Source organism: Solanum pennellii, chromosome 1, assembly GCF_001406875.1.
Source record: "Solanum pennellii chromosome 1, SPENNV200".
NCBI classification, from domain to species: Eukaryota; Viridiplantae; Streptophyta; class Magnoliopsida; order Solanales; family Solanaceae; genus Solanum; species Solanum pennellii.
Window position 1 is genome coordinate 987,980 of NC_028637.1, and position 13,363 is coordinate 1,001,342.

The following is a 13,363-nucleotide window of genomic DNA, read 5'->3' on the forward strand; positions in this document are numbered from 1 at the left end:
GGGTGGGGGTCAGCTTTTGTTTTCTTGATTTTCTCGCAAAAAAAGGGGAAAAAAAGGTGGCATTTCGCGTACGCAACGTTTGAAATTTTTTTATTATTACCATATGATTCTTTTTAGGAAGAATCACGATGATATTCGGATCAGTTTACACGATAAATTAATTATATAAATATTAATATTGATATTAATATTGAATGACTCTTATATTATTTATATATTCGTAATAAATATTGAATAGCTTTTTTTTATCAAGACTTGAAAACACATATCGAATAACATTTACTTTTTATTAATACAAAATATTGAGTAATTTTTTTCATTAAGATTCAGATCGATGAATAAGAAATTGTTAAGTATTTTTATGTTGTTGAAATTTAAACATAATATCTCGTATATAAATACAATACATATAGAATATTCTTTATATATATTCGCGTTAGATTATTATATCTCGACTATTTTATTATATTAGTTATTGAATTATCATGATTATCAATTTGAACTATGTTTGTCAAAACTTAAGTAGATGAGCATAAATTGTCAATTATTTTCATTTATTATAATTTAATTAACTAAATTGAATAATTAATCTAAATAACATCTCACATAATCTTTTCAACTAAAAATAATCATCAAATACATAATATATGATAATACATATGTAACTTATTAATATCAGCTAGAAAATAATAAGTGAATCAGACGGTCTATATATATAAAAGAATATATATTTAAAATTCATAATATGAAATTTATTAACTACCAAATCATTTCCTTATGTTATACATTATTATATTCTATTTAATCATATATTTTATCTTTAAAATTATTTTTCATGTTATAATATTTTATATATGTAAAAAAAATTGTGGTGGACATTGTGTACAAGCAATGAAGCCATGTGGAAGCTGAAATCAATTAGCAATTATTAAAAAAATTATGGGAATTAAATCACTTTTGAACTTTGAAGTTTGGCCATGCAAATTTTCTTCTTAAAATATTTGCTTAGTTAACTTTTTCTTTAACTATTTAGAAATGTTCCTTTTTCTTTTTTTAAAAAATAAAACATTAAAGTACTTTTCTAAGTTAAAAATTATAATAGTAATAAAAGAAGAATTAATTATTTATATATTTTTATTAAAAATTTATATTATATATATATAATAAAAAAATTATTCAGTGAAATTTTATGAATTAAGACCTAAAAAAATATAATATACGCAGATCTTATTACTACCTTATAGAGATGGATTCTATTTATATATAAGTCAAAAAACTATTTATATTTATATATATAATCTTGAATATTTTTAAGGGAAAAGGGTCTGATATACTCTCAACTTTATCATTTAGAGCTGATATACCCCTTGTTATGAAAGTGGCTCATATATACCCCTATTTGTAAACAAATGGCTCACATATACCCTTTTCCTCTAACGGAAAAATGAAAAAAATAATAATTTTAATCTAAATTTTTATTATTTTTTTCTAAAAACTATAATCCCATATGAGTAAATTTAATCCTCGACAAACATATTTTTTTTGACTTTTTTTTCGTTTCAATGACTAATTTATAATTATTATTTTGATAATCAAATTTATTTATGTTTCACTAATATTCTTGTAAAACTTATTGTAGATGATCAAATTTTTTCTTCGAATACGAAATTAAATTACAATACACACAAAAAAAATAGTTTAATTTTTATTCTTTAAACTAAGGTATGAAAGAAAAAAATAAAATAAGAATAAGAAATTCAAATAATTATAATAAAAGAAGTCAAAGAATAATTTATGTATGAAAAAAATTAAAATATACCTTGAACTTTGATAGAAGAATCATATATACCCCTAAATAATTTTTTACAAAAAATTAGAAGTAATAAATATAAATTTAAAACTAATTTTTTAACTTCCGTTAAGTGAAGGGTATATGTGAGCAATTTTGTAACGGCAGGGGCATATGTGAGCCGTTTGTACAACGGTAAGGGCATATATGAGCCACTTTTATAACGAGGGATATATCAGCTCCAAATGACAAAGTTGAGGGGTATATCAGACCCTTTTTCCTATTTTTTTATAATTTCTTCATTCTACATTTCTTGATATTTTAGGTTTTTTTAGAAAAGAAAATCTATAAAAGGCAAAAACAATTAATAAAGTACATAAATTTCTGTGCTTTTTTTTTTCAAACCTTTTTTTGTCAAATTTAAAAATTAATGTCATTAGCCTAGAGGAATTAATTTTTTTACTATATAGTCATGGCCTATTTTTATTTATTATTTTTTTCAAATTTGTGAACCCCACATGATCTATTCTTTCTAACAAATTTATTACTTTAGTCAGAGGGACCATATGTCATGTCTGTGGTATTTAATGCTATATTTAAAATTAATTATTGGATCAATGATGTTTCAAAAATAATTTTTTTATATTCATAAAAAAAAATTATTATGTATACACTATTTTTTTCAAATTTTATTATTGTTATTAAATATATATATCATTAAGTACTTTGTATTAGGGTTAGGTTTGAAGGGGGAAAGATAGGGTTTAAAATGTAATTATAAAATTTAAGTTAAAGTTAAATGTAATTGATAATTCTCTTATGATTAGATTAAATGTAACTTAAGAAATGAAATATAAAATTATTAGAAGTATAAAAAAAAAGTACATGTAGACTATAGTAGATATATTATAGTTAAATTAACATCCCACACACTTTTAAGAGGATAAATATCAAGTTATAATCATACTTTTTAAAAATAAATTACTTATAACATATTATTATCATCTTATAGCACATCAATTAATAATATATTAATTTTTTAAAAAATATTTAAAAATAAATTATTTATAGCATATTATTATTAAGTTATAGCATATTAACTAATAATATATTAATAAAAATTATTTTATTATTTAACTAATAATTATTATGTTTAAATAATTAGTTTCATTTATTCATTTACCTTTTATCAACAAAATCTTTTAAATTATTACTAATTAATCAATTATTTTTTAAAATTTTTTAATATAAATAATAAATTATTAAATATTAATCAATTACTTTTTAATATTTTTAATATAAATAATAAATTAAATGGTAAAGTATCTTTTGCAAACCGTAACTTGATCAAAATAGATCGTTACTGAAAACTTCAGGAAGAAATCATATAATTTCATGATAAAAACCTTCATATGTAACGTCTTGTTATATACTTATAACAATATTTCGGTATTTAAATCTTAAATAATTTTTATAAAAATAGGCGTGAAAAAATTAAAAATTTATCTTCAACGCTTAAAAAATAAAATTTTTACCTTATATAATTACGTGATACATTATTCAGAACAACGATATATATATATATTCCATAGTATTAACACTAGGGTTTGAAATGACCAAATATTTAAACAAACTATTTAAGTGCAGTTAGATGCACTAAACAATTATTATATCGAGAATTTAAGAAAGAAATAACTATTATACATAATTTTATCTATTTTCTACAAAGAGATTATTTTTATGACTCTATTTTAAAAAAAATAAATATATATATTCATCTAGAAAAAAAATAACTAAAATAATTTAAATATAACATTTATTTTTATTAAAATACGAGTCTTGACGTAACTGATAAATTAAAAACCTAACATAAGAAACTTTCACCTGTAAGTCTATAAAAGCTATACTATCCTACTAGGGTTACAGGTAGTGAGGTGGCGAATTCTCCTTCAGCCGCCGTCATCGGTGTTACCGCCGCCGGCTGCGGCATCTCTGCCACCCAATTCCGCCGTCTGTGTGCCACGGCGGTGGTTTTCATTTATAGCTTTTTACTCTGAAAAATTACTGATTTTGAATTTTCGATGATACCCAGATGGAAGAAACATAGCTAAGAGTGGTTTTTGTGGATCAGATCTGTATTCATCAAATGATGGTATGAGCTCTTTACAAAGTTTTATTAGTTGTCGTGTTTTTTTTTACTGTCGTTTTGATTGATTTGATGTGATTGAGCTTAGTTTGGACTGTCGTTTTTTCTTTTCATAACTATTTGATTTGATTGATTTGGTGTACTTGAGCTTAGTTTGGAGGTACATGTAAAATTTGCGTATATTTTACACATATAACTATTTGAGTTTGATTGATTTGGTGTACTTGAGCTTAGTTTGGAGGTACGTGTAAGATTTGCGTATATTTTGCACATATAACTATTTGATTTTGATTGATTTGGTGTACTTGAGCTTAGTTTGGAGGTACGTGTAAGATTTGCGTATATTTTATACACATTGAACCCCTTGTGTGATTCTATTCGATATGTTGTTGTTACGGAATTGGGATTTTTAGTTTATGCATTTGGACTATGTTTGTTATTTGGTTTTAAATAAATTATTTATATTTATCAAATGTTTTATTCTAACACAAATATAGAATCAGAACTAAAACTACTAGGTTTTGTCGATTCTTAACATTTGTCGTGTTTTCTTCACTGTTGTTTCCCTTTTTGGTAACTATTTCTACTGATTTAGAGTTAAGGTCTGCGTAGACTCTATACTGGACTTCATTCGTATGAGTTCATTGGGTATGTTGTTGTTGTTACATGAGGCGGAATCAGAATTCTTTTCAATGAGTTGTGTCCTAAATTTGTATCAACTCTTTGCATATCTGATTCACAAAAGTTTCAATCTTTTTAGTCTAATCTGCTTTACTTGTTAATGAGTTGTGTCCTAAATTTGTAGCATTTTCTGATTCACAAAGTTTCAATCTTTTCGACAGAACTTGCTTTACTTGTTAATGAGTTGTGTCCTAAATTTGTAGCATTTTCTGATTCACAAAGTTTCAATCTTTTCGACAGAACTTGCTTTACTTGTTAATGAGTTGTGTCCTAAATTTTTACAAATCTCAGTTAGTATAGCTTTGAACAAATATACATGAATTGGAGTTAAATGCTAACTTTGTTTTTGCAACTCATTATAGTCGCAACCTTTTTTTATGTTCGATTCTCATTTTATCTACATTATTCAAGACTTCTGAATTGCTATATGTTGTCTGATCTTTGTTATTCAGTCAAGAAAACGAACAATCGTTTAGTTTTAATAACTTGTGCTCATTGTTCTTTAGTCTCCTACTTTGTCTGCTATAACTTATACAATTAGAACTTGTGTGTTAATATTAAAACTCTGCTAATAATAGAAGATTCATTATTATTTTCAAGTTATTAATTGCTTTTTAGTTCTTTCAAGTTATTGTCCTGCACAAACAACCCAAGATATGTTTAAACATCTCTCAAAAAGATGTCATTGCTTCCAAATGTTTGAAACATAATAATGTCTCAACATCATGAGCGAGAATGTTTGAAGAATTGATCAAAAGATGTTTTAAGCATGGTTCATAGTGTTTGAAACATTATGGAGATGTTTAATTATCTTGAGATATGCTTTGGTTGTTTGTGCAAAACTTTGAAGTTTCGTCAAATTACATGATGAACTTTGTTTTGTGTCTCACACAACTGATGTAAGTTGTGTGAGGTCTCTTTTTGTTTTAAAAGTCAGTGCGACCCAAATCGTTGGACTCACCAACTCGTGAAATAAAAAGAAGTCTCACGCAACTTGCGTTAATTCTGTGAGCCGCAAAGTAAATTTTCAAATCTTCTCTTCATATATTTCTTGCACATTCCAACTATTCTACTTATAAGAACATAAGAAACTGAGACTTCCAAAATATGTGTTCTTAACACTAATTTGAGTCCCTTTTCTATTTAAAAAAAAGGGCAAATAGCAATTTTGGCCCCAATGTTGTAGGTTTATTCCAATTTGGTCCTTGTTTAATTTAACTAAGCATAATTAATTGTCAGTTAATATGAAATGCTTAGTCGAATTATATAAGGGCCAAAATTGGAATAAACATATAATATAAGGACTAAAACTACTATTTGCCCATTTAAAAAAGACAAACAAGTCTTTTTCAATTTAAGGACCCTAAAAACTACACTATTTCTGGTTCAATTTGTTTGCCCTACTTTACTTTTAAAGTAAAGTAAAGTGAGACAAACAAATTGAATCAGAGAGAGTATAGTTTTTAGTCCGGTTCAAAAAAGGTATCTCCTTACTTTTTGACAACTATTATGTTCCAACTTTCCACGTGACATGTTTAAAACCATACAATTAAAGGGTATTTTTGGCATTTGATGTATCTCTATCTGATGACCATAAGTTTCTGAAACTCTATCTCAAGTTAAAATAGGTCAAACAAATTGAAACAGAGTGAGTATTATATATTAAGAAAAAGCAATGGTATGGTTTATAAGGAACCGGTAAGGCGATAACAACCATTATATAAGCTTAATAGACTAAAATTGTTGTTATTAATTCAATCATTATGTTATGTTCTCCAAAATTTATGAATAATTTCTGAATTGGTACTTGACTAGATGTGTGCTTTACTTGCCTTACATGTTACTTTCCATACTACAAAACTAGATTGAAGAAGAAGAAGATGTTATAGTGGAGTGGAGCTTTTGATTTATTTGAATATATTTAGTAGGTATTTTCCATGTTAAGAATCTCGAAGCCAATCGATTGAAGACTAGTGCTAGAAAAAGTTATGATGTTGCTGGATGGAATCAGAAGATAAAAACTTATTGTTCGTTTGAAGGAAATGGCACTATGCCTCTCCCTAAAATGTTTAATAGATTTGTACGACCAGGGCATGTGGAATACGAGCTGCTTTCTTATATCACAATGATCAGTCTTCGGAAATTGATGATATAGTGGTTTGGAAGATGAGGCAAAAAAAGCTTATGAAGCAACCTAGTTGAATGTTCAAATCAATTGACCACTTTGATTTGGTAATACAACTATAGCCAAGACAATGCTTCATTATAAGTGCATAACTTTTCACTTTATTGTTTGAGCATTGTGTTGATTTCTCTTAACTTGTTTTTCGTTGAACAAGATTGTTTTTTCATATACTCGTGAAATGCAACACCGTGCTCAGAAGTTAGAGTGAAATGTTATGCATTTGTGATTATATATTTTCTTGGCTAGAGTTGTATTGCCAAGTGAAGTGTTTTAATTGATTTGAACCTTCGAGTGAGTTGCTTCGTGATCTTCTTATGCCTTAGCTTCAGAACTTACCACTATATCATCAATTCTCGAAGAGTGTGGCCTACCTGAATGCTCTCACTAAACTATTCAGACAGCGTTGAATGATCTTAACCTTGAAATGAACGAGACGAGGAAACCACTTGGTGTTGTAAATCTCTACTGTTGAGGCTTTATTTTTGGCAGTTCTTAAATATGTCTATCTTAAGTTTTGTAATTAATTTATGTTTGTTTAGTATATCTCTGTTGTTACCCCTTTGTAATCTTTTGGATTCAATAATGAAGTTGGTTTGGAAATATTGTAGGATTTGTTGAAAAAGAGTGTCATTTGTGGATGGCTTTGAGAGTTTAACACCCCAACTATGAGATATTCTTTTCTTTTTTCTTTTACCTAAACTCTCATCATCTGTTGGTATAATTAACTTCGATATGTGTTTAATGATATAATTAACTTCGATGTGTGTTTAATACATAGATGGTGATGGTTCAGCTAGAAAAAAAGGAACAAGTGAAAGTTAGGGTATGAAACTCGCAAAAAAAAAAAGTGATAGTTACATGTTTTGACAATCAACTCATAGAAGAGCTATATCTAACTGAAGATTCTTTTTCTTTTGGGGACATTTTTTGGTTATGGACATTTACATCACTAGGTTTATTGTTGTAGCTGATTTCATAAGTTAATTTAAGGGAATGTATTGGATTAGAGTTAAAACTTCAATCTAGTTTCACTAGTATAGAAAGAATTATTGTTTTGCGCAATCATAGCGCAAGTACCTTAATGATTATTTTTTTTTTATGACAAGGGAAACCCACAGCCGCTACCCTTTGGGTGCGTCCAGGGTAGAACCTCCGCTCCTATAAAATAGCTCGAAAACCACATAGGAGAGGTAACCCGCACTAGGCAAGCCTGGTGCGATGAGCGCTGGCAAGGGGTTTTCAACTCGAGACCTCCAACATGGAAGTCTCAAGCTCAAACCGCTGAGCCACCCCGAAGGATCTTAATGATTTTTGATCATGTATGAAAATGGGATACTCAATAGCTAGAGGCAAAAGATTCATATGAGAAAACATAAGCAAACAGGCATTTACTTGAGCCTCCGAGGATAAAGGTACATGAACAATTGTTTAATCTACCCTTAGAATCTATTGGATTTAAACAAAAAACAACCCATGATTAAGATACTAATCTGGATACCCTTATAATCTACATTCATAAGTTAGAGTTTGGTTTCAGAGGTTGCAAAATTATATCCATTTTCATATACTTAAATGTACATGAGCACCAAAACTAGCAAGTAGCAAGCCAGATTTGTTAACCTGAACTCTTCAGACGGACAGAGCGTCGAGTAAGCCTTGTACTTTGAGATGATTCAGGCTCAACAGTATCAGAGTCAATAGCTGCACGGGTCCTAGGCCTTTTTCTCGTTGAGGGTTCACGAGGCTGCTGACTCTCAGGAGGAGCAGATGCATCCTCTTCTTCATCTACAGCTTCTACTTTTGCAATGTTGTAATGCCATCTTGTCCCACAACCGGGACAAACTTTTTCAGCCTGCAAATTATGGTTTCAACAAGAATTTAGTTCATCAATCGCCTGCATAGATGAGAGTGTTCATAATCAACTTTACAGTGTTTTCCCTTTGAAATATAACATGATTGGTTGGATAGTTGGATTAGCTCACTTTTATCTAGCTTATATATATGTTCAATTATACGGCTTTCTTGATTGCCTATACGTCGGGCAAATTTAGTTAATAACATCTTTAATGTGCAAATCCAGAATAATCTCATTTCTTGTGACTAAGAGGGGGTTCACATTCTTCTGTTTATAAGTCTAGGATTAAACTTGTATCATGGACACTAATACGAATGCAACTATTATGGTAGAGGATTCAACATTAAAAGATTGGAAAACATATATATAATTAAATTCGTTGATGCTAAAAAGAAAAGGGCAAGATTCAGTCATTGAGTGACAAATGGGAAATTTATGGAAAGTTACACTAGGAGAGAAGAATACCTTGCTTTTGGAGAACTTCATTCTCAGACAGTACATATGCATACGAACATTACAGCCTTCATTTTTGCAAAGCTCAGCCTGGTCAAATAATCATACCACCATGAATAGGATGACTTAGCAGCCATATAGTTTATCATAGACATAAACATCTTTCTGATGTTTGCAGTGACATTATCAAACCAAAGCACAGTATATAGGAAGACCATGTGAGTTTACAGCTAAAATGGCAATGAACCTTATCCAATTTTAAAGGCAAAATTCGTACAATAGTGAATATGGAGTTAAAAGAGAAGAATAGACCTTCACAGCAGCTTCATTGCAAACTTCACATGCTGGAACCTCATTACTGCGAAACCAACTTCTGAGATCAAGAAACGAACGAACTCCTAGTCCTATCTTACCATCTGTTAGAGAAAGCCAGCGGTCCCTCGCAAGTTCCTCAAGGGTCCTCTCCTTTTGAGACATTGAAAAATTTCTAAACGCTGCAGGAATATGTGTGGAACCTCTCTGAGACTGGGATTCTGTTCCAGCTAGAAACTGTTGACCGAAGCAAAGTATTTATAATTACAACTCTGATCTAACAACAAGCAAATTTACAAAGTTTATACAGATTTTTTTAATCAAGAACCACATCCACCATTTATCGTTAAGAAGTAAGAAACCTGATTTTCGAGCCGTATGTTCAGTGCATCAATGGTCGATATAAATCCCTGAGCTGCTGCGTCTTGAACAATTGCTTCAATCTGCACTTATACAGTAACCATATAAATCTCATTAAAAAATTTATGTCAGGAAAATATCTTTGTATATTCATATTATTTTTCTTTAAGAAACACTAACCAGTCTAAGCTAAGGACATAATATAAGTAAAACTTAGTTATTGTGTACAGATATATTAAGCCCAACGTTTTCAGGATCCTTTTATTCTCATTAGGAAATTCTATGTAACTGTTGCAATAAGAGTGGAATTATGAGAACCTTCAATTGTAGGGACCCCAAGTTACCTCAAAGTATGCAATTTACTCAATAATTGATTGAAATGAGCCTGAATAGAGAAGAACGCACAGATGAATGGAAAATTCATATAGTAAATCCCAACTAGTTGAGGACTGAGACTTAGTCGATTAGAGAAAACATCAATTACTGAAATCAACAAATTTCAATTATTTGACTCTCCCCTTTACGACAGTAAGTGAGTTTAAATTTGTCGTACAAAAGGGAAGCAAACAATTCGTTCTCCCAAAATAAAAAAAAGGGAGCAAGATTAGAAAGAAGTGAAAAAAGCCTACCAAATCTTTTCTCCTAACCACATTTTGAGCTAATATGAAATAGATCGACCAACTTCAACTTTTGATTTAAAATGGGACTCCTGAATATTATTTTTTATAAAACTAGATTGCATAAGTCAGCTCCAAAATACTCTGATTTAACTGAACTTAGTGGTTATGCTTTCTATTACCTGTGTTCTTTGCTTCAATTATTGTATTATTTGTGTTGCTACTGTTCTTTTCTCCATTATTTTCAGCACTTATTCACTACTATATTTACTTTTCATACTTGATTTTGATATGCTTTACTTGAGCCGAGGATCTAGAACCTATCTACCTCTACAAGGTAGAGGTAAGGTTGTGTACAACTGTACACACCATCCTCTCCTGATCCCACTTGTGGGATTACACTAGGTATGTTGTTGTTAGTACTAATCCTAGAAGATGGATGATCATGTTTGTACTATAACTTGAACAAATAGCTAGCATCAGCTGCTCTATTCCCATATCAAATTCATTACATAAGTTGCAAGTTTATACGCAATTCATTACTATGAAGATTAAGCATGAAGTTTTAAGTTTTAGAGGACTAATGGCATGTAGATCTTCTTTCAAGCTTAGACTAGGAAAGGAAGAAGAGTAAACAGTTTTTGCTCCTTTCTGTGGAACTGCCAGCTAAGATATGCAGCAAGCTCTCTTTTCCCGTCATCGTTGAGTTGAGGTAAGGAGGCAAAAGAAAAGTAGCATTCAGCAGTTCTGTTTTAGATTCAATGCAACCTTATTAGTTCTTGTTCTCTATTCGATAGACTAATGAAGATTTTCATTTTATATCCTATTCCCTCTCACAAAGCAAGACAAAAGAATATGGAGATACTTCCTCATATTGACACAGGATGGCTATATAACAACTACGGACATTCTCGACACAGTTCAAAAGAAAGGGAGGAAAAACTCACAATGCCTTTATAGAAAGCTATCTGGGGAACTGAATATTTAGTTCCAAGTTTGGATGACTCATCTGAAACATTGTTGACAACACCATAATGCACATGTCCGTCATACTGGTTTCTACATGCCCGTAGCTCTAACTGCACATAAGCGAGCTCTCCGTTTATCTTTCTCAGGTATTCATTGAATAGTGACTGATGATTACCTGAATTATAGACATAAATTAGTTTCAGAAACAAATATGTTTTCACACAGATACCAAAAAATATTTTATTTATTTAGTCCAGTCAAATTTTAACATGCTAATTAGAAAACTAAACAGACATGAATCACATGATGATACTTGTATCCAAAGAAAAGAACAAAAGTTCCAAATCAGAATCATTAAACACTTGATTTCTGCCTTACGAGTTACAAACCAAACGGGAAACGGAAACTAACTAAAGCTCAAAAAGGATTTGCCTTTCCTCCAAAACACAGAGCAATTAGCCCTATTGATTCACCAAAACATACAAATAAACGAATTTTCGAGGACAAACAATATGTATCCCTTAAGCTAAAACTTTCAGTATTCAATCCATACTTATAATTTCTTTCATAATAAGCCAGATTTACTCAGCTCAACCCTTCTCCACAAACAACAAGCCATAATTCCTCCTCCTTTCTTCGAGAATAGCCCACGAAATAGTTAAATCTTATGCTAGAAAACAAACATATCAAAGTAAAAATCCAACAACACAAAGACCAAATGATTAAACATGTAATTGGGTCCTTGAAAATGATACTGTAATCCCAATCCCCAAATATCTAAACAAAAACTCAGCAACAACACAAATACTAAAACCAAAATTCCACAACTAAGTTAAAAAAGCCAATGCAATGATCAGAATAAACTAAACTAGCAATTGGTTACTTGGAACTAAACTCAAAACACCGAAAAACAATCAATCTAATACGCGAAAAAAAATCGAAAAAAACAACAAAAACCTGAGGATTTGCCGATGATTTTGGTGAATATAGATTGAAAATCCTTCTCTTTAAGCGGACCACGAGAGAGTAGAGCTTGAATTAGTGTATGGTGCCTCCATGAAAGTGTCGCCATTGAAATTCAAATTCGAATTTGCACTGAAGAAAGTGAAATTCTGCAAAACCCTTAAAATTAAAGAAGAAAAATAATGGTGGCGGGAAAAAGAAACCTTCTTATATATGGATTTGGGCCTTATATCTATAGGCTTTTTTTTGGGCTACATTTCGTGAATTTTCGAAATTATCATTTGTGTTAGATTTTGATCCTCGAATACATGTATATGACGTGTTTAGATATATCGAGTCAAAATTAAGTCTAATTTTTCCTAGATATTGTGTACAAGTAGATTATTGAGTCTCTCGCTCGACTCTCTCCCATATGTTATCTGTATTTCAAAATGTATCTGGCATCTCAGATACATGTATTTCGTGTTATTCATTGACTCTCTCGTTTGTATCCATTCTATCTCACTCTAGCCTCTCGCGCTACGTATCTTTATTTTACAGTGTATATGGCAACAAAAAATACGTATATCTAATATCTGACTTGAAATTTGATATAAAATTATTAATTAGTGAGAAAATCTGTAATTATTACAATTTCAAACTATATAAATACATCTATATACCTTGTTGATACAATAGTATATATATGTGTGCATATATATATTGCGCGACGATTTGTTAAATCCCAACCAACTCAAATCTCTCAACTCATTGAATGGCCATTTTGATTAATTTTCCCTTATTTAAGATGTATACAAAATATATGAATAAAATATTTCATAACTATTTTAAATTGGAAAAAAACCATTTATCTAAAATTTAAAATTTCATAAATGTGAATATGACAATTATACGAGATAAGGTGGGAGTGACTTTGATGACTATTAAAATAAGAAATATGTTGAGATAGTTTGGAAGAACGTGCACGGATGCATCAATAAGGAGGTATGGGAGGTTGCCTAAAGAAGAATAAGTGAGGGGGGGGGGGGGGAAG

General features: G+C 30.0%; 1 protein-coding gene and 1 long non-coding RNA gene across 2 annotated transcripts; one reads left to right on the top strand and one right to left on the bottom strand.

Annotated features, from left to right (window-relative positions):
* Positions 1 to 3,666: 3,666 nt before the first annotated feature.
* On the top strand, positions 3,667 to 7,403 carry LOC107020975. Its single transcript, XR_001456988.2, has 2 exons — positions 3,667 to 3,941; positions 6,545 to 7,403. It is a non-coding gene; the product is annotated as an uncharacterized LOC107020975 (long non-coding RNA).
* A 755-nt stretch (positions 7,404 to 8,158) lies between these two features.
* Positions 8,159 to 12,506, bottom strand: LOC107015425 (non-structural maintenance of chromosomes element 1 homolog). Its single transcript, XM_015215691.2, has 6 exons — positions 12,325 to 12,506; positions 11,346 to 11,542; positions 9,784 to 9,864; positions 9,422 to 9,658; positions 9,122 to 9,199; positions 8,159 to 8,653 (listed from the first exon to the last, which is right to left on the bottom strand). The coding sequence occupies exons 1-6, from the start codon at positions 12,437 to 12,439 to the stop codon at positions 8,417 to 8,419; spliced, it is 945 nt and encodes a 314-aa protein (XP_015071177.1). The 5' UTR covers positions 12,440 to 12,506; the 3' UTR covers positions 8,159 to 8,416.
* Positions 12,507 to 13,363: the final 857 nt, after the last annotated feature.